Here is a 22,339-nt window from a genome sequence, read left to right as displayed (position 1 = left end):
AATATAATGCAAGTGCATGCTCCAGAAACTACATGCAGCCTACAAACAGCTGCTGTGTTGTTCACACAGGAAGTTTTCTGCACTTATCATATGAGCTTTACAATGCTCTTGGATTATTGTCAGGATGTGTGTTTGGACTTTTTCGACCTTCAGCATTTTGTTGTCTATTCACTTGCATTATTCGACACGCGAACACGAGACTTTTTCTAAAAGTCTAGTTTATTTCTTTGAAGAAAGAAAATCATATACCTTTTAATTTACGGTCCCTTATGCCGTCCGAAAGGTATACTGTATGATTTTCTTTCTTCAGATGAACACAAATTTTAGAAAAAATAAACTAGACTTTTAGAAAAAGTCTCGTGTTCGCGTGTCGAATAATGCAAGTGAATAGACAACAAAATGCTGAAGGTCGAAAAAGTCCAAACACACATCCTGACAATAATCCAAGAGCATTGTAAAGCTCATATGATAAGTGCAGAAAACTTCCTGTGTGAACAACACAGCAGCTGTTTGTAGGCTGCATGTAGTTTCTGGAGCATGCACTTGCATTATATTGGCTTACAATAATGGATAATTTTTCAAAAAATCTCTGTGGAAAGAAAGTCAGATATACATCTGGGATGGCACGAGGGAGAAAAAAAGAGATAACTTTTTTTGTTTTATATACTGCAGTGGATTGTTTCTCTGTTGGTGCCTGTGTAAGTGGAGGGCCAGTGTCCTGCAGAGTGTAGCTCCAAACTGTTTCTGGTTATCCTGAGGATCTTGATTAGCTGGTTCAGGTCAGTTTAATTAGGGTTTGAGCTAAAATCTGCATGACAGTGGGCAAATTCCAATCAAAAGTAAGCATCCATATGCCCTGGGGTTTTTAATATTATGCTTAGTAAGGGGCCGTTTACACGACTCAGTTTCCAACTAAAATCATCTCGGTCTAAACTACTGAAATGTGAATCTGTGAAAACGGTAAAGGCATGCATTATGTGTTTAGTCTATAGGTATGCGTGTGTGAATGCGAATGTGCACAGGCGTGTAGTCTTTCTTTACAGAGTCAGTGACATCAAACAAGAAAATTCTCTCAAATAATTTACTCACCCTCATGTTGTTCCAAACCTTAATGTATTTTTTGGTTGCCAACATTCTTCAAAAATATCTCATTTTAATGCATGGTTTGAAAAGACATGATGGTGAGTAAATGATGACAGAATTTTCATTTTGTGGGTGAACTATCTCAAGTACTTTAATAATCTCACACAATGAGAATATACCTTTTTTTTTTTTTTTAACACATATAATATATTTAATTCCCTGGAGGATGAGAGAAAGACCCTCATTACCCATATCACAGCAGGCTGAAAACACCTCCAGTTAATACAAATATTGTTGGTTTTATTTTATAATACAAATTGGCATTTTAGGCGTTTACCTTGCAGTGATACCTCTGGAAAAGAATGTCCATTGTTGTGAATCTACATGTTCCTTCTTTTGGTGATGCACATTTTTCAATCGGACATAAGTTTTAGATACCAGACAAATCAGAAGACAAACAGACAATTTAAATAAAAATGTATTAAGCTTGTTTAAAGGAAACAAAAATAATTGAAATCATTTTGAGAGAATCATAGTGTGTCCTTTTTTTTTCTTCCCAGATGCACCAAGCTGATTACTGGCCGTTTGCTGGATTGCTGTTCATTTGCTGTATCTGTCACTTCTGGTACACTTTTGTTGTATGTTTTGATTTAACTTATTAATAAACTTGTATAGTAAGGAATAAGGATTCTGAATGTAAAGAGCATATAATATTTAATATCAGAACTATGTGACCCCAGGGGTCTGAATAATTTAATTTTATTTAGATTACAAGTTTACATTGTTTAAATACTATTCAATTATATGTAAACACAAGTGCTGCAAATTAAAGTTTGAGATGATTTTAATCAGTTTTATAGTTTTTTTACAGACTTATTTTGTCTTCTAAAATAAAACTGTTTTCTTACATTCTTGAGCACGTCTTAACAATTTATTGAATGTGTTGCGATCGTTATAATTTAGGAAAGATCTGTTAAATAACAGTGTTTCTCAGTAGAACTTTTAGTGCCATCACTTTATTAAAGGTGTTTGATTGTAATAATTTAGGAAAGATCTGTTAAATAACAGTGTTTCTCAGTAGAACTTTTAGTGCCATAACGTTATTGAAGGTGTTTGATTGTAATAATTTAGGAAATACCTGTAAAATAACAGTGTTTCTCAGTATAACTTTTAGTGCCATAACTTTATTAAAGGTGTTTGGTCATTATAATCTTGGAAAAATCCATAAAATAAAAGTTTTACACTGTAAAAAAATAATCGTAAAAAAACGGTCAAATGACTGGCAGCTACGGCTGCCAAACAAAAACCGTAAAATTAAGGTAAAATATCTTCATTCAAACAAGGAAAAAACCTGTAAAATAACAGTGTTTTTTTGTAAAACTTTTAATGAAAAATTCTGTAAAATTATAGTTTTTGCACTTTATTGGAATTAAGATATTTTACTTTAATTTTACGGTTTTTGTTTGGCAGCCGTAGCTGCCAGTCATTTGACCGTTTTTTTACGATTATTTTTTTTACAGTGTATATATATATATATATATATATATATATATAGGCTATATATAAAGTATTACAGGATTAAGCACTAAAGTCCAGGTTACATTGGATTGCCAAATTAGACCAATCAGCTGGCAGGAGAAGAAACGCAACCGGTTGGTTCTGCTAAACAACTGGTTAATCATACATTTTGAGATCAGTATTTGGCCAGCAAAAGCTTGACTTTAAAACGGACATGGTGTTTTTGCACAACCGCTGATCATGAGAACTGTTGTAGTGGCCTTGACCATAGCCCTTGTGGGTAAGTAACCTGCAACTTTTAAATGACTTCATTTGCATGCATATCATAGCATACCATAATTTGACAAAATTGCCACTGTAGGACGTATTTAAATGAATATTACTCTTTTTCTGATATTTCAGCAAGTCAACATGTGAATCTTCGTAAGTAGTTAATCTCATTTTACTAGTGATAAAAGGATATTTTTCTACAGTACTGTATGTGTCTTGTGTAAAAAGATTTTTTGCACTTTTAGTCCCTGATTTGGCTGGCAGCCAGACCTATGCGTACAAATATGAGGCTTTGCTCTTCAGTGGTCTTCACCAGGAAGGTCTGGCCAGAGCTGGCATTAAGATCAACAGCAAGGTTTTAATCAGTGCTGCAGCTGAGAATGTATTCCTGCTTAAGGTACCAGAACTTTTATCCCAATCATGGAGCTTTTTTCTCTTACTGCCCACACTGAATTGAAAAGAAGCTAAATGTTTTCCCATTCGTTTCAGCTCTCGAAACCTCAGCTGTTTGAGTACAGTGATATCTGGCCCACAGATACTTTTGTCGCTTCTAAGCTCACCTCAGAATTGGCTGCTCAGCTTCAGATTCCTATTAAGTTTGAGTACAACAATGGTAAGGTTGGAAGGATATTCACCCCTTCTGTGGTCCCAACTACCGTCATCAACCTGCACAGAGGAATTCTGAACATACTTCAGCTCAACCTCAAGAAGACCCAGAGCATCTATGAGGTTCAAGAGGTTAGACTTGCTGAAATTAAAGGTTGTATCAGCGATTTCAGGCCCAAAAACGGCTCAAACATAAATGATCACATTCGTCTAATCTTTCCTAACGATCCGCTAGCTGTCCGCCCCATAAGCAGGCCGTCCAAAAACCGCGTCTCTGTAGGCAGCCTAGGCTCTGAGATCTGCACACAAAAACAGTTGGTTTCACCAACCACTCAAAACCAAAATAAATAGTGTTCCAACCAATCACCGACAGGGGTGGGTGTTGTGAGGTTTTGCAAAACCTCACAACACCCACCCCCTGTCAGAGCCTAGGCTGCCTACAGAGACGTGTTTTTTGACGGCCTGCTTATGGGGCGGGCAGCTAGCGGATCGTTAGGAAAGATTAGATGAATGTGATCATTTATGTTTGGGCCTGAAATCGCTGATACAACCTTTAAGTTTAATTAACAATAATATTAAGCTAGACTGAGCTGAGTCTTCTTTCTGATAAGGATGGAGTTCAAGGTATTTGCGAAACCCAGTATCTGATTAGTGAAGATGAAGAAAACAACCACACCATCATCACTAAGTCCAGGGATTTGACCCGTTGCCAAGAGAGAATCATGAAGGATGTTGGCTTGACTTACATTGAAAAGTGCACTGAATGTCAGCAGGTCAGGTCAAAAATGTATTTTTCTATCAATGCTTTAGTTTTCAGATGGGGGTCTATAAAGATACTTGGGTTTGAGACCTGAAATGATAACCATATAAATGTGTTTCTTTAAATATCAATATAATCTATATATTCTTGGACAGAGGGGAAAGAGTCTCTCTGGGGTTGCAACCTACAACTACTACATGAAGCCAACTCCAACTGGTTTTGTGTTTAATGAAGCAACAGTCCAAGAGATTCATCAGTTTACACCTCATTACGAGATTGGTGATGCTACCCAGATGGAAACTAGGCAAGCCGTTTGTTCATGCACTCTCATTCTGATTTAATTATATTTGTGTACAATTTTTTGTGTTTCATTTTCAATATTTCAGACAAACCTTGACCTTTCTGGAGATTATGTCATCTCCCATAATCCCAATCAGTGCTGAATATTTAGCCTGTGGATCTTTACATTATGAATTTAGCACTGAGACTCTCTGGAGTCCGATTCAGCTCATGAGAATCAGTAATCCACAGGCTCAAGTGAGAATATATTTCATATTATTATTTGTTATTTTTCATTTAATATCTTTAACCTCATCTTCAGTTTTTCTTAATAAATAATAGTAGTATTTTAACTCTCTCCTTTTTGTTTTACTGGTATTCATCAAGATAGTAGATGCTCTGAATCATCTGGCAACCAAAAAACTGGAAGAGGTCCCTGTAGATGTTCCTCTGAAATATATTCAGCTCATTCAGCTTATGCGTTATGCGAGTGTGGATGCTGTTGAGGGAATCTGGTCTCAGTTTAAAACCAGACCAAATTTCAGGTACATCAAAGTCAATTTAACAGTCTGAAAAATTTATTTTTTTCTTTCAAATTGTCACTCATCTTTACTCTAAGGAAATGGATCTTAGATGCTGTTCCTGCAGTTGGCACCCTAGATGCTTTAAAATTCATCAAGAAGATCTTCTTGGCAGATGAACTTTCCATCCCTGAGTTCACTCAAGTCCTTCTGGCCACTGTGCACATGATCACTGCTAACTTGGACACCATTAAGATATACTCTGTGCGTACACTCATATCTGAAGATTGAATCAAAGCTTAAACTTCTAATGCATGAGAAATAATGTCTGAACTTGTTCCTTAAATGTTGTAACCAACAAAGGGTCTGGCCTTGAGTCACAAAGTTCAAGAAACACCAGTTCTATGTGATGTTGCTATGCTTGGCTATGGGACAATGATTGCCAGGTACTGCAGTGATGCTCTTGAATGCCCAGAGGAGCTTTTGAAGGTAAAGACGATTCTAAATCAGGGATGGTTAACTTCGGTCCTGGCGGTCCTGGCGATTACTAGAAAGCTACAGGCTGGTGAGTTTTTATCAGAGTTAGAGATAAACTCTGCAGGACAGTGGCCCTCCAGGACTGAAGTTACCTATCCCATTTTTTAATGATTTGATTGACTGTATGTGTGGATATGGACAACTTGCTGTTTTTCTTCTAGCCCATCCATGAGATTGTTTCTGAGGCGACTGCAAAGGCTGACATTTCAGAGATCATCTTGATTCTGAAAGTACTGGGCAATGCCGGTCACCCCGCTAGCATTAAATACTTCACAAAGTTTTTACCAGTATTTGGGACCCAAATACCTCAATTTCCCATGAGAGTTCAAGTGTGTGCAATTTTGGCTCTGAAGGCCGTTGCCAAAAAGGAACCAAAACTGGTTAGTCAGTTTTTGAGTCATGCTTCGTCATTCTGATCAAATGGGTTATAGTGTTTCTCAACTGTTGGGTACGTTACTCTAAAAAAGTAGTTAATTTCTAGCTACTAATTACATTTTCAACAGGGTTATTAGATTACTGTACAAATTACTCTTTCTAAAAAGTATTGCATTACTTTTTACTGATTACTTTCTAAATCCCATATCAACCTTGACCAGTTGAACAATATAATGACAGACATGAAACTGCTCTTTTAAAGGGGTCATGAACTGAGAAATTTGACATTTCATCAGACTAAAGAGGTCATCACACTATAAGAATATCCTGTAGGTTTCAGAGCTGAAAACTTCCTTGCTAGTCCAAAAAACAGCTTTTATTGTAACCAAGCCCAGCAAACGACTCGTTGTGGAATGTGCCTATCTATGATAAATAGGTGAAAGACGGCCTCTGCAGAAAAAAAAATCAACGTCTACTTTACCATTACAACTTTGGCCCCGCCGATTGCCGTGTTTGTGAGATGATGAGGAGAGAAGAAAGATGCAGAATCAACTCCATTAAAATAACATTACCTTCCAAAGGATCCCAAGGCGAGGAATGTGGTTATTTATTTTCAACAATGTGAATGTCTCAGTTGAGCATTATTTAGGCTATTTGCATTCAGTACATTTCACTCTGGATTCTTTGGTAAATCAGACGCAATTTCGGCGCAGACTTTGCAAACAGACTTTTACAATGTTGTCTCGGCAGTATTGCCTCAACATGTTTTCGAGAGATTCACATGCAATACTAGCTATTTCATATGCAAAGATGTTAGCCAATCACAGCAGTGGGTGTTTACACTGCAGTCTCACAGTTTGCCCCTTCAAACAGAGCATTCAAATCAGTGGGCTAAAATCAGGGTGGGAAAAATGCCTTTTATTTCTAAATTATGACCATTTTTTATGAAAAAAATTAATAATTGTACTAACATTATAAGTGCACCCCAGGGAATATTATAAAACAATAAAACAATGCAGTTCATGACCCCTTTAATTCTTTCAAATAAATAATATAAAATTACATAAATTATTCTGAACTGACCACAGTATTTAAAGGGAGAAGTTACATTAAAAACATTCATTTTAACATTAGACATAATTTTTTTTTTTAAATCCACATAATTGTTCTTTAGTCAGTACAGTATTTAATGCAATTACATGTACTGTAATTAAATTACAGAAAAAAATTGAGTAAACCCTTACTTTACATTTTCTAGGGAAATAAATAAAATTACAGTAATTCATTTCTTAGTAACGCATTACACCCAAACACTGGTTACTATATGCATCTTGCTTTGCATTTCAGGTCCAGAATGTAGTTCTGCAGATTTTTGTGAACAAAGATCTTCACCCAGAACTGCGCATGGTCTCATGGATTGTTCTTTTTGAGACAAAGCCAAGCTTGGGTCTGGTTATTACTCTTGCACGTGCTTTACAAAAAGAACCAAATCTACAGGTGGCCAGTCTTGTGTACTCTCACATGAAATCCTTGACAAGGAGCACATCCCCTGAGTTTGCTCTAATGTGAGTTTATTATTCACTAATATTTTTCACCATAGATGTTTAAAACTTTAACATCTAAAATCCAAACCTGTCTTTTTCAGTGCTGCGGCCTGCAATGTCGCCATCAAGATACTAAGCCCAAAACTGGACCAACTTAACTTTCTTTACAGCAAAGCAATTTTCTTGGATGGTTATGATTGTAAGAAAGTTCCGTTGATCTATCAATGGTGTTTCATGCCAGGAGATGGTTTCCTCTGAAAACTTACTGATTAGTTTTGTTGTTTAGCTCCTCTCATGGTTGGTGCTGTCGGTAGTACTTTCATTATCAACGATGCCGCTACCATCCTGCCCAGAGCTGTTGTAGCTAAAGCACGTGCTTACATTGCTGGAGCTGCGGCTGATGTGATTGAGGTGAGTAGCTATGAAGATGCTTTACTTTTAAATTTTATTCATATCTTAAAACCCATACTGTACCTAATTTAAGTATTTTATTTCAGGTTGGCATCAGAACTGATGGAATTCAGGAGGCTCTTCTGAAATCTCCATTTCTGTATGAGGACAGGCAGTCCAGGATGAAACAAGTGCTTAAGACTGTAAGTGTGGCATATTATAAACGTAATTTATGCAGTTTTTCATAACAGCTACATATATTTTTTGTCTATTTGTTATACTTCAGTTAAAAGCATTCAAGGCCCTGCCAAAGAAGCAGCCCTTGGGCTCAATCTATGTGAAACTTCTTGGACAAGAGATCGCTTTTGCAAATGTTGGCAAAGCAGATATTGAACAGGTAACACAGGTGTATTGTAGTGTAAGGAATATGACTTAGCTCAAATGATTATAGGGAATCAAAATTATGAATCGGGTTGATTCATCTATATTCTTACAATATTAATAAATTATTGAAGCTGAAATTTAGACTTATTCGTATACATCAATGTTCAATTACAATGAATTATAATTCAATCATTAATATACCAAAATGTCCCTCTTTCAGATCAATTGATCAGAATAATTTTAAGGGAAATTAATGTATTAATTAAACAGTTGTTTGTCCCGCAAACTGGTCGTAAAATTAATTCCATCAACTTCTCAACAAAATTATCTCTTTCTTATAATTCGAAGAAAGCTATATTTTCCTGGCCATGGAAAATTACTTTCTTGTTCTTATAAAATGTAGGTTACTTAACAGTAGCCTAGCGCATTTGTAAAGCGTAGCTTGATCATCATTTCATTGACTTGTAAAATGAACACTTATATAGAGACAATCTAGGATATAATGGGTCTTTAATAATTTGACTAATACTACATCGAACTAAGGAATACAAGTTCTACAATTTACATGAGTATGCATATAACAATACAAACAGTAAAGACAAATACAAGACTAAACGAATAACGAAAATGAGAGAGAGAGAGAGAGAGAGAGAGATCGGACAATGAGAGAGATGAGAGAAAGTGAAACTAACATGTGCGATCAAAGATCGATCACAGTTAGGCAAAGTCACAGGCAGGGTAACCTCGAGAGACAACAAGGAATCAAATCACCTTAAAAGTTAATAAACTAATCTTGCAAAATGGTTCTCTTTGTTGCTGAAGAACGCCGAGTTCGTGCGTGTGTCCTAAGGGCAGCTGCGTGTGTTTCTTTAAGAAAGCAGGGCTTGCTTCGGTGTGCGCGGCCGCGGGATTTTCAAAAGAGTCTTTTTCTTTGAGTTGAAGTTGCTTGCTGCGTTTGCTTCGCTGAGTCCGAATACGAAAATAAAGAAAAGACTTAAAGAAAACAAAAGAGAAATTCATTCACGAAAACGGTGAATGAATGCTCCCAACGGGAGCCATATGGGTCTTCTTGCTGATGAACCGGGTTTCGTAAAAGTGTTCTGGAGAAAGTTCTGTGTCTGTCTCTTATGGAGAGGATGGGCTCACGCCTGCTCCACGTACGTGAACCAATCATCTCAGAGTATCTCGAGCGGGAAAAGTTCTTCTTTGTCTTGTCCAAAGGACTTATTTGCATAGTTTATGATGGTATAGTATTCAGTCATTTCTACCTCGGAAGATTGTACACACAGAACAACACGTTGTACTGTAATCTCCTATGTACGGTTGGTTTAGTCACCGCAAGACGGTCGAACAGATACCAAGGATGACATATAAAAGTGGAAGAAACATAAAGTTACATAAGATATGCATAATTACACACATTTAAGGTTTGTTCATTCAAATAAACGTCATAAACGGAGTGAATATAAACTGGGAAACACAGGAGTATATGAAATACATATGACATGCTTATATTCTAGTTTAGTGTTCAAAGTTTGTGTATGTGTGTGCGTTGGAATGTTTGTCACATTGCGCTTCCCGTTATCTCTTGCAGAGAAGCTTTGGCTGCAGCTTGTGCAGGGTCGTAAAAGTGTTCTCCTCTAGAAAAAGGAGTCGGGTTACGGAATGCGATTCCACTGGAAAGATATTCTTCAACAATACATTTCAGAGCTAGACATTAGAAAATCATAATTATATGATCAAACAAATTAATAAAACATGCCTACAGGAAGGTCAAACCCAAATCTGAGTTACATACATTAACTATATTTCTATAGGAGGATGTTTGTGTGTGTGTAGAAAGTTTTGTTATCTCTCTGTCCAGAGAGGGGAAGGGGGTTTGGAATGTCTCTGAGGTGAAATTAGTGTCGTAAAAGTCAATTGGTCGCCGACTAGCTGGAGCCGAGCCTGATTTGCACTCACGAGTTCAAAGTGCACGAGCTTTTGTATTCAGGAAGAAATGTTTTTAGCAACACAGAGTATTTGAATTTGTTAATTCAAACCAACGACAAATGATTCGATAGCCAATGTTGTTACATATTCCCCCTTTTCGTCTGATGAAGTCCCTGCATGGACATCATCGGACGACAATCATCACAATGGTCACATGGTAGGTGAATCATGACAGTCGTGTAGCAGGTGGATCATGACGGTAGGAAGGCAGGTGGTTCTTGGAGCTGAGGATTCAGCTCGATGAGGTTCGGCGTGGTCTCTGACTTGGCACCCCCTTTCCGGAGATTCCGTCTGAATCCTTTGGACACAGCTTTCGTGATCTTGGCTGCACCGCATCTCGTTGAGTCTTCTGTACAGGATGGAGGCCAACCTAGTGTTAGGGTGTGGCTGATTACCTGCAGGGATGTACAGCCCAATGTCGGCGGCAGTCCAGGCTTGGACCGCAGATGAAGTGTTCAGAACAGGCAGTCGAGACAGTGCTCGGAGGGCTGTGTTGACAGGAGCAGGGTCGGTGAGTTGGGACCCCCTTTTCTCAATCCAGAGTTCCAGTTCTGGATTTAAGGTGAAGTTGAAGTTCTTGGTGCTGTCTGGTACTCTTTGCTGGGAAGCTGGTACCCTGTCAGGCCATCAAGGTGTAGGATGACACCTTTCAATACTTGAAGTCCCATTTTCTGGTTAAGCATGTTGACACGGCTGGTTGTGTCATGCTGGTCGTGAGTGACAGTGGCGGTGTGCACAGGTGTGTTAGCACGCCACCTTTCACCTGCAATCTCTGCTTGTGTGTTGGTGACTTTGCTGACCAGGGGGTGCAACCCGCAGATTTCTTCAGCATTGTCTCTGAGTAAGGGTTTGCTAAGGCAGAGATAATGAATGTCTTTGGTCATAGTACACAGGTGCAGGTTTGGGGCTGAGTACGGTTGTATGTCGCTGTCGTGGTAGGCCACCACGTCTGGAGTGCGTATCTTGATGTGGGTGTTGCGTTCCCAAAACCTGACCTTGCAAATGTCTGTAAGTCTGTAGACTCGGCTTGACTCGATGATAGGCAGATTTTGGAGAAAGCACACTCCTCTCTGCTCGGGATCGACGCAGAGTGAGATGGCGCTACCCAGAGAGTAGGCCAGGTGTTTTTGTAGAAGGTCAGCGGGCGTGTTGATGGCGGAAGCCAGCACAGTTAGCATCAGGCTTAGTATCAGGTACGGTGGGATTACATCTGTGGCTATGCTGTCATTGGAGGAGCTAACCTCCCACAGCATGTCTGTCGTTACTGCTGTAACCAGCTGAGTCTGGACAAAGTCACTCTGTAAGACAGTAAACTGCGGCTTCATGGAGTTTGCGGTCTGGTTCGCTGCATTTACACTGGACACACCAATGTTAAACAGAGTTCTGGCGGCAGCTCCGGTTCCGAGCAATGCTCCCAGGAACTGGCTGGAGTGGTGGTTGGTGCTTAGGAGTCCCGATTGTGCAACAGTCACTTTCTCAAGTTGGTTGAACATGTGTTCAACCTTGGCCTCGGCGTGAGAGAGGGAGTCCTCTGTCCGTCGGACACTTGTCCAGATGTATTGGGCTACGGAGCTGGGGTGGTGTGCTCTGTAGACCGGGCGGGGCTGGATGAGTCGAACATGCACTTGCTGGGGGTAGGTCCTGCCGTCAGTGATCTGGGGTCTCGGTCGTTCTCTCGGTGGCAGCTGTCCTCTGGTTGGCAGACAGTACAGCATGGCGAACCGCAGCAGCAACCTGGTACAGACAACAGGGAGAGAGAGAGAGAAAGGGGAGGAAGAAGCCAGCAAGGGTTGTCTTTGATTGGACAGGGCAGTCTTTTTACTTTGTGGGCGGCGACTGGGTTTAGTTTGCCTTGGCCCATGTTTTGCCACATCTTGCTGTTGGCTTGTCGCTTGCTTCAGTGTCTCGTCAGTGTCTCTGGTGTTGCGGTGTGCAGCACATGATGCGTTATAGACGAACATTAGCAGTTTATCCCCCTTTGTGCGCCGTGGCATTACATGCCTTGGCATAGTGATGTCAATCGGTGCACAACTCATAATGTTGTTCTGTACACGCAGCATGTGCGTGGTGTCATGCAGTGGTCTGAGGCACTGGTTGTTAGTGAAGTCAGACGGCGTATGAGGGTGGATAAGGAAAGTCTTTATGTAGCTGACAAAAGCCTGCATGTCCATTATGGTTGTCTTTTCAAATAGCGGAGCCAGCGTAAGCGGCTCTGAAGTAGGCAGTTGAGTTTGTAAAGTTCTTATGCTGTGTGTAAGCTTTTCAACCTCTAGGGTGGGTGGGTGGGTTGAAAGTGACCACAGCTTGTTGTTTAATGCACCAGGCTTGGCAATGGCTTGAATGAGGTCATGTCGCTGCAGGTCAGTCATGACATTGAGGCAGCAAGTGTCAAAGTCTTCGGTGGGCTGTAAGGTGCAGGGTAGCGGATTCGAACCTTCAGTTGGTGCTGAGTCTGTGTCTTTTTGGCTGGCTGTGGGAGTTCCCATGAACTCTGTGACCTTTGTGACCTGACCGTCTGGCTGTGACTGGAGGGGGCAAAGTTCTCGTACTTGAGCCCAGACTTTGAGCTGTTTCAAGTCCAGTAACGGTTCAAAACGATCTAGAAGGTCTCTGCCGATGAGGAACGGAAAAGTGTCCATTTTTGAGATGAACACGGGATGGACTAGACTCAAAAGACCAATCGTCAGGTGAATGTGGGCTACCTGTTCGAGCCGGATGTCATGTTGACTGTATGACTGTACGTTCAGTTCACAAGTTTGAGGTGTAAGAGTTTGATCTTGTCTCTTAGCTCCAAATTGGAGTCTCTTGAAAAGTTCATTTGAGATCACCGTAATGTCTGATCCTGTGTCGATCAGGGCCTCCATGCTCACTTCCTTTTCCAACGTGATGTTCAGATGGAGTTTCCGGCCCACCCCCTTTTCGATCAGGTTGCCCAGGAATGTTGGCATGGCAGGTGTGATGAATGATGGGTGGTTAGGACCGGTCTCGTGTAGCTCGCCGCGGAGGCAGGTAGCCAAAACAGCATTTCCTGGTACCTTGGGATTGTGGTACCTGATGTGAGGAACTGTGCTGTCTCGTTCAGGCTGTGTAGCTGTCAGCTGTGGAGCTTGGGTGATGCTGTCACTTTGTGATGTGACAGCTGGCTCTGTGGTCTGTAGATGACGAGCAGTGTTCGGGGTGCTTGGCTCAGTCAGATGGCGGTCAGACAGGGTGTTGATTTCAGTTCTTATGCTTAGACATAAGATGTCTGGGTCTTTCTTGTCTTGCTTGTGAGTTTTTCTGTAAAGAAGCTCTTTCAGCACCCTCAGGATCTCTGCTGTTTCAGACGTGGCTGCGCTGTGTTTTTCTGATGTGGGCTCAGGATTGAGCTTACCAGTGTCGTGTCGAGAGTGGTTCCAGTCTCTGTCGGGGCTTGGTGTTCTGGCCGGCGGGTGATGCTGGTCCCAGAATCTTTTAGAGCGGTTGCTCTGGTGCTTTGGTCGAGCACCACCACGATTGTGTTGCCCTCTGCTGGCGTGGAACGGTTTTGACTGTCCGTCAAAAAGTCTGTGACTGTGGTGTTGTGGGGCGCCCTCTAAAGTCAGCTCTGGGCAGTGCTCAGAGACAGAATAGCTCGTGGGGTTTTTCACAGCCTTTTCAGAAATAGTCTTTTGCTTGTTGTAGGCTTTATGGGCTAGTTCTCGCAGCTGTTGTGTAGACATGCTACGTGGGCACGCGGCCACGCCCAAATGGTAACTTAAAGTGGGATGTAGGTTTCTGAGGAACAGAGTCTTAAAGTTGATGTCCTGTTCCATCCCGGGCTCATTCCGTGCTCCGAAGAAGACTTGTCGGAGTCGGTTGTAGTAGGTCTGGGGGTGTTCACGCCGACCTTGCTTGAGGTCTACAGCAGCGAAGAAACCTTGATCGGAGTCTGGATCAGAGAATTCACGGATCAAAGCTTGCCGTAATTGTTGGACGTCCGTTTTGACAGTCTGAGGTTGACGGTCTAGGAAGCTACGAACATCACTGCTAGCCGTTATTCTTAACAGATACAAATTGTCCCAAGCTGTCATGTTGGCGACAGTTTGCAAGTGAAAGTCGATGTCTTTTAAATAAGCATGAACGTCACGACCTTCTGCAGAATCTGGATCGAACATAGGAATGTTTCGAGCTAGCTTGTCAAGTTCTCGGGGGGTCGTGCCGTGGTTAGTGGCATGGGTTGTCTGAAGGGGTCCTCCCCCTTTTGCTGCTGACAGGTGTTCTGGAAAGCTGGCTGGTGATGTCTTGAGCCGTGGGCTTACATCTACCTTTTCAGCTCTGGGTTCTTGGCTGAAAGAATTGGAGTGGCGGGCCGGGAGAAACTCTGTGATGTGTGTTTCTCCGTTCCAGCTACTCTGCAGTCTGTAAGAATGTTTCAGCTCTCTGTGAACAATGTCAAGTTCGTCTTTGAGATCGTGTTTCTGCAGAGTAAGCTCATGGATCTCAGCTCGGGCCGCTTGCAAGTGTTTCTCGCAGGCCCTGGCTTTAGCGTCTCTGTCTTTTATTTCAGTCTCTGCTCTTGCAAGGAGAGCTTCACCTTGTTGGAGTTTTTCGTCGAGTTCTTTTCTGGTTTCTCTCTCCAACTGTTCTCTTTGGTCTGTGTCGAGGCGCAGATCTTGCAGGGCATTTCGAAGTCTTTCTACTTTCTGTAGCTCTGGATCTGTGGCTTCCTCTTTCTCACGCTGGTTCTGGGTCTCGAGGAGGAGCTGATCTAGACGACTCTGGGTTCGGGCCTGGTCTTTCCGGGCCTCCTCCACTTGAAGCTGTGACGCTGCTGCTTGCTGCTCCAGGTCGATGTTGCTCTGTTCGCTGAGCCTCGCCTGGGCGACAACGTTGTGGGTGACGCTGCCGACGATCCTGGCCCAGTCTTTGTAGTTGTAGCTTTGGGTAGGATCGTGTGTTATCAGCTCGTCTAGCTCGGTGTCCAGTTGCGTTTGGCTCAGATGCTGCAGGTCACTGGCGTCCTTGGGCAGGAAGGGGGTAGTCATTGCTTTCAACCATGTCGAGAGGCTGCCCCCGTGGACTGCTGGACTGGATGAACGGGACATCCTGGCTCACTGTAGGTGAGAGAAGCACAGCACACACACAAAGAGACCAATGCAAGTTCGTTCTAAGGTTAACGAGCTATACTCATACGGGCTATGCCATTTATGAGAATTTTGGGGCTAACTGATGCACAGTTAGACAGTTCCAATTAACTTGGGTCGACAAGGAACCTACAATGGAGATTTGAGAGGCAGTAGCCTAGCGGGTCACGTGGTGACACTGGCTGCTGGTTGTCACTCTACTATTTAGCTTCCTTGGTGGCTCTCACAGGTTACTGTCTCTAGGTGAAAGGAAAGAACCAAATCACAACAGAACAAAGGATAGAAAAGACTGAGGTAAAACAAAACACTAGTGATGACTAGGTCTGAAATTAAATAAACAGAATAGTAACACAGTACGTGTTCAAGAGGATAAAAAGACCTAAGCTATTACCACTGCTAGGGTTAAGATAGGCCACAGGTGAGTGGGGGCTATCGGGGTAGGAAACCTAGGAAGATGGTATGGCTTAGAGAAGAGATGGGCCAAACACTTAAAATATCCGGGAGATATCTAGTATTCTGTGGCTTATAGTAAGTGGAATGGGTTTTATTAAATTTAGTTTACCTGTGGTGAATTGAAGCCGCTCTGGTGGGACCCGTGGCTCAGTCAACCCCTCCGACGGTTCCCAACACTTGACTGCAGTGTCCTCAGGCAGCTTCGTTTTCTCCCTGTACCTCGCTGCGCCCTCTCAGACAACTTGCGACTTTAAAACACAACCTGGCAACACCAAAGTGTCCCCGGCCAGACAACACGGCAAAGTGGGTTTTCGCCCGGAACTCTCCTGAAGAGTGGCCCACTTTTAGGCCTTAGTTCGGGTTTATTGTCCCAAAATTGCTTTGTGTGTGTCGACTGGCGCGGTTGACCTTTGGAGTGGCAAATTGCTAATGTCGCAGTTGCGTGCCGCAACGATGGTACGGGATTTGGAAGTGTCTGAGACTCACGTAACGGCAAGTGTCAGTAACGCCAGTTGGGCAACCTCGCTCGCGGAAACCAACCCGAGATGACTGCAACTCCCCACGGTGCTCTAATGAATGCCACCTATAAATACACAAAGGATAAACAAGTGAAACTTAAAGTGAATTAAGTCTAGTTTGTTTAAACCAAATGGATTATTTATGTGGCAATAGGAGTCAAAGGTTTTACTAAATAATAATAAAATGACAAGGAAATTATGATAATTATGGTAATTATCAAAATAACCTAACCCAAAAGAGAGATAGGAAAAAGTAGAAATAAAATAATAGAATAAAAATAAAATTTGAAAATCAAAATCAAAATGGAATGACAGGATGAACCCAGGAGAAGAGGCAGGCCGCAGTAGTGGGTTTTCACCACAAGGGGGCGTGCTCCCTCTCTGTGCTTAACCTGGCAAACGGAAAACTTAATTCAAATCAAAAATTCAAAACTTGTTTAAATTAAAATTTAAAATAAGCATGTAAGGAAATGTAAAAATCAGAATGATATCTTATAATAATTTAGATACACTAAAGTATCAGTTCTATTTATAAAGATAATCAGGAGAGAAAGACTATATAAAAGAGTGAAAGGAGGAAAATAGTGATGCCGACTTAGTATCCACAAGGCCACACGATGGTGCTGTTTCCTCCAAGTGGATATCAGTGGCTGAATAGACAACTCAATTTAAATTTAAAATTCGAACTAGTTCAAATCAAATTTAAATGAGCATGTAAAGAAACGAAGAACTCAGAATAATATCCCATAATAATTAATGGTAACAGTGAAGTCTCATCAATAATTATTAATACAACCAAAAGAGAGAAGTGGAAGTAAACAATTTCCAACAGGATTTGAAAAGAGAGGAAAGAGAGCTGAGTGAACCGACCTCGCGGGTGGCGGCCACTAGGTGCCGTTGTTTCCTCTAAGGGAATGGCTGAGATTTAATCTAAGTTTTAATTCAAATCTTGTTTGAACCAAACTCAGAGTAAATGTATCAGTTAACAGCAGGAAAAATTGTCTAACACAAAATAATATTCGCACGAGCAAAGCTGTAAATGCGAATAGTTATTTAGAGTTTAAACATTAATTCACAGGGAAATGAGTTTAGCCGTAAAGAGAGCGTTATCTGATAACTGGCCACGAGATGGCGTTGTTGCGCTCATGCAGGCGGAAATCAGAAGGCGGGGGTAATTTGAAACTTCTAAACACTTAAAGAACGCCCTCTGGCGTTTAGTAAATGGAATTACACCACTTCAATGTGATTCAAAGCTAAGAGCTTTCAGTTCGCGTAACGCGCTGATTTTCTGCAAAATAGCACTTTATGATTTAAGTGTGTTGGTTTAAAAATTGGGTAGCTAATCCATTTTTCGACCAGGAGTTTTATCGTTAATTTTTGAATATCACTGTGGTTCACCACAAATTCAATAACGACATTTGCATGCAAGGTATGTTTAGAAGGAAGCTCGCTTCAAAACATATTTATTAATACCGGTAATACGCACGTGAGAATTCTTCGTTCACAGCGATTTAAAACAAATATTAGAAATGTATCAACTGCAGAGATATTTATTCATCTCTTAACAGGACATTTGTAATATTAGGCTACTGCAGTGGACGTAGCATTTAACAGTGCTAAAATTGTTTAGGCATATTTTAGCAACTTGTTAAAATGTACGTTAGGCCTACTGACTTCGGCTTTTTGCCTTGGACAGTTAGGAGTGAGTTCGCGTTGCGACTTATCTCACGATTTCATAATTTCATAAAATATGTGCACAAAAATTATTAATATTCATAATAAACAGATTGAAACTGAATATTGTTCATAAACAAAGTTTGAAACGTGCCTAAAATATCTCCACCATCTGTAAGGAATATGACTTAGCTCAAATGATTATAGGGAATCAAAATTATGAATCGGGTTGATTCATCTATATTCTTACAATATTAATAAATTATTGAAGCTGAAATTTAGACTCATTCGTATACATCAATGTTCAATTACAATGAATTATAATTCAATCATTAATATACCAAAATGTCCCTCTTTCAGATCAATTGATCAGAATAATTTTAAGGGAAATTAATGTATTAATTAAACAGTTGTTTGTCCCGCAAACTGGTCGTAAAATTAATTCCATCAACTTCTCAACAAAATTATCTCTTTCTTATAATTCGAAGAAAGCTATATTTTCCTGGCCATGGAAAATTACTTTCTTGTTCTTATAAAATGTAGGTTACTTAACAGTAGCCTAGCGCATTTGTAAAGCGTAGCTTGATCATCGTTTCATTGACTTGTAAAATGAACACTTATATAGAGACAATCTAGGATATAATGGGTCTTTAATAATTTGACTAATACTACATCGAACTAAGGAATACAAGTTCTACAATTTACATGAGTATGCATATAACAATACAAACAGTAAAGACAAATACAAGACTAAACGAATAACGAAAATGAGAGAGAGAGAGAGAGAGAGAGAGATCGGACAATGAGAGAGATGAGAGAAAGTGAAACTAACATGTGCGATCAAAGATCGATCACAGTTAGGCAAAGTCACAGGCAGGGTAACCTCGAGAGACAACAAGGAATCAAATCACCTTAAAAGTTAATAAACTTATCTTGCAAAATGGTTCTCTTTGTTGCTGAAGAACGCCGAGTTCGTGCGTGTGTCCTAAGGGCAGCTGCGTGTGTTTCTTTAAGAAAGCAGGGCTTGCTTCGGTGTGCGCGGCCGCGGGATTTTCAAAAGAGTCTTTTTCTTTGAGTTGAAGTTGCTTGCTGCGTTTGCTTCGCTGAGTCCGAATACGAAAATAAAGAAAAGACTTAAAGAAAACAAAAGAGAAATTCATTCACGAAAACGGTGAATGAATGCTCCCAACGGGAGCCATATGGGTCTTCTTGCTGATGAACCGGGTTTCGTAAAAGTGTTCTGGAGAAAGTTCTGTGTCTGTCTCTTATGGAGAGGATGGGCTCACGCCTGCTCCACGTACGTGAACCAATCATCTCAGAGTATCTCGAGCGGGAAAAGTTCTTCTTTGTCTTGTCCAAAGGACTTATTTGCATAGTTTATGATGGTATAGTATTCAGTCATTTCTACCTCGGAAGATTGTACACACAGAACAACACGTTGTACTGTAATCTCCTATGTACGGTTGGTTTAGTCACCGCAAGACGGTCGAACAGATACCAAGGATGACATATAAAAGTGGAAGAAACATAAAGTTACATAAGATATGCATAATTACACACATTTAAGGTTTGTTCATTCAAATAAACGTCATAAACGGAGTGAATATAAACTGGGAAACACAGGAGTATATGAAATACATATGACATGCTTATATTCTAAGTTTAATGTTCAAAGTTTGTGTATGTGTGTGCGTTGGAATGTTTGTCACGTTGCGCTTCCCGTTATCTCTTGCAGAGAAGCTTTGGCTGCAGCTTGTGCAGGGTCGTAAAAGTGTTCTCCTCTAGAAAAAGGAGTCGGGTTACGGAATGCGATTCCACTGGAAAGATATTCTTCAACAATACATTTCAGAGCTAGACATTAGAAAATCATAATTATATGATCAAACAAATTAATAAAACATGCCTACAGGAAGGTCAAACCCAAATCTGAGTTACATACATTAACTATATTTCTATAGGAGGATGTTTGTGTGTGTGTAGAAAGTTTTGTTATCTCTCTGTCCAGAGAGGGGAAGGGGGTTTGGAATGTCTCTGAGGTGAAATTAGTGTCGTAAAAGTCAATTGGTCGCCGACTAGCTGGAGCCGAGCCTGATTTGCACTCACGAGTTCAAAGTGCACGAGCTTTTGTATTCAGGAAGAAATGTTTTTAGCAACACAGAGTATTTGAATTTGTTAATTCAAACCAACGACAAATGATTCGATAGCCAATGTTGTTACAGTAGTAATATAATTTCACATAAACTTAGTTCACACTTGGCAGGTTGGGTTCAATTAAAACGAACCCTGGTGTGATTGCTCTGTTAGTGCGGTTCATTTGAATAAGTGTGAAAACTGCCATCCGAACCCTGGTGCGCACCAAACAAGTGGACCGAAACCCCCAGTAGACCCAAGTGGACTGAAACCCCCAGTGGACCCAAGTGGACTAAAAACCCCCAGTTGACCCAAGTGGACTGAAATGCTGTTTTGACTCTTTTTCCACATTTTATAAGCTCTTTGTGAGTTCTCAGCTGAAAAATACAATCATATGTATGCACATACAACAAGCCCATTTAGCCCAAAACACAGTATTGTTTTGAATGTTGTATGAGATCCGTTGCAAAATATATGCCATAAAGCCTTTTTTTATTTTTTTTATCTTTAGGTTCTGTTAAAAATTACAGTGTGAATGCTAAGTAAACCTAAATGTATAATTTTCTTGTTGGTCCTGACAAAAAAGAACCAAGAGAACCAAACTACAAGTGTGAACACATCCTAAAATGCTGTGATATGAAATGATTTGCATTGTCTTCTAAAACTTTAAAGAAGAATGTTCAACATGGGGCTAACAATCAAATTTTATCTACAGCTTACTACTGGAGGCTATATACCAGAGCTGGCAGGGAAAGCATTTAAAGCAATGCAGAATGGCATTGCTTTTAAATATGCCAAGCCTCTGCTGGTGGCTGAAGTACGTCGCATCTTCCCATCCGTTGCTGGTGTACCCATGGAGTTTAGTTTATACAACGCTGCTGTTGCTGCTGCTAATCTGAAGGGTAAAACAGTCTGAAAATCACAGTAGTCAGTTTAAAAATGTTCTCTTTGGGAAAAGAGAAATACATACAGAAATGTACCTTTTAACTTCTTTCTTATTGCCATCATGTCCAGTCCAGGCTATTATTACACCACCTCTAACTGAAACCATCAGTGTTGCTCATCTGATGAAGATGGATGTGAAGTTAACTGCTGAAGTTTCACCGAGCATTGCCTTACAGACTTTTGCTGTAATGGGACTGAACACTGGCTTCATTCAAGCTGCTTCCATGGCCAGAGGAAACATCAGTACATTTTTTCCTCTAAAAGTGGAAGTAAAGTTTGACATCCCAAATGCTAATTTTAAGATACAGGCCTTTCCTATTGTACTTCCGGTGAGAGAGAATAGAGGGCACCTTTCGTCAAAAAACTGACAGTTTTATTGCTTTATGGCCCTCAAAGCCCCGCCCCTTTTGACCGTGGGAATTTTCCCACGCTAGCTCCTCCCACTTATGGGCTGTACGTACACCGTGGGAATTTTCCCACGCTAGCTCCTCCCACTTAGGGGTTGTACGTACAACATGGGAAAATCGGACTTGTGACACACCTCCTTATGGGTTGAACATCTGAAGCGTGAGAAATTTCCCACGCTCAGTAGTTCTAAACAGTGTATATTTAAAACTTTTTAAGAAATAAAAACATAGTCAGAGTGTGAGATCAGTGTTTTTTTTATTAAAGAAGACAGATGTACATTCATCACTTTAAACGTTAAACTTTCAACGTTAAAAAACATTAAAACATTAATGAAATGAGTTGAAACTGCATTTTTTCTCTAAAAATAGTTATTAAAAAATGAGTTAGTGTTATTTCAAGATGTTAAAAACATTAAAACAACATTGACAAAAAGATAATTTTAAAAATGTTGACTTGTAAGCATTTAACTTTCACATAGTATTTTGTAAAACTTTTACATGAAACACAAACTAATTTAAAAAGTGTTACGTTTTTACATACCATTCGTTAAAGGACTCAGAGTTTAAAAGATACAAAAGTGTTTCCTTATGTTGGAGCACAGCGGAGAACGTCTACTCACTCCGGAGGTCAGCAAGAAATGAAGTTCTGTCAGGCCTACAGAGAGACAGACACAAACCCCGCCCCTAGCCCCGCCCCAACAGCTGTCACCGTGGGAAAACCCCACACCCCCTTCAAGCTCCCAAATAGAAAACACATGCGGTCATCTCCGTGGTCGAACTTAAATGACCAAAGAAAACCGATGCAACGGCTCGAAGAGACCACACCCCCTAACACACCCCTCTCAAAG

General features: G+C 40.6%; 1 protein-coding gene across 2 annotated transcripts; it reads left to right on the top strand.

Moving 5' to 3' along the window:
* Positions 1-2,789: 2,789 nt before the first annotated feature.
* On the top strand, positions 2,790-21,732 carry vtg8 (vitellogenin 8). Of its 2 annotated transcripts, none has more exons than XM_084415925.1 (18): positions 2,790-2,881; positions 3,004-3,024; positions 3,117-3,268; positions 3,361-3,609; positions 4,089-4,250; positions 4,393-4,541; positions 4,624-4,774; positions 4,904-5,061; positions 5,136-5,301; positions 5,401-5,526; positions 5,736-5,954; positions 7,297-7,514; positions 7,595-7,692; positions 7,780-7,904; positions 7,991-8,086; positions 8,170-8,280; positions 20,855-21,041; positions 21,154-21,732. In XM_084415925.1, exons 1-18 carry the CDS (start codon positions 2,842-2,844, stop codon positions 21,450-21,452), a joined length of 2,727 nt encoding a protein of 908 aa, XP_084272051.1. In that variant the 5' UTR covers positions 2,790-2,841; the 3' UTR covers positions 21,453-21,732. The 2 variants fall into 2 exon arrangements, with proteins under 2 accessions (XP_084272051.1, XP_084272052.1); XM_084415926.1 differs by having other exon boundaries at positions 2,810-2,881; positions 21,159-21,309.
* Positions 21,733-22,339: the final 607 nt, after the last annotated feature.

The sequence above is a fragment of the Rutilus rutilus genome (assembly GCF_951802725.1).
Source record: "Rutilus rutilus genome assembly, chromosome: 8".
Taxonomy (NCBI): Eukaryota; Metazoa; Chordata; class Actinopteri; order Cypriniformes; family Leuciscidae; genus Rutilus; species Rutilus rutilus.
This window is presented reverse-complemented; position numbering and strand designations above follow the sequence as displayed.

What these genes read in the sequence shown, in the direction of transcription:
- vtg8 (XM_084415925.1), top strand. Translation starts at nt 2,842, where the DNA reads ATGAGAACTGTTGTAGTGGCCTTGACCATAGCCCTTGTGG. An exon ending in GCCCAGAGGAGCTTTTGAAG is followed by an intron (nt 5,527 to 5,735) that starts GTAAAGACGATT and finishes TTTTTCTTCTAG; the next exon opens with CCCATCCATGAGATTGTTTC. An exon ending in TCCCCTGAGTTTGCTCTAAT is followed by an intron (nt 7,515 to 7,594) that starts GTGAGTTTATTA and finishes TGTCTTTTTCAG; the next exon opens with TGCTGCGGCCTGCAATGTCG.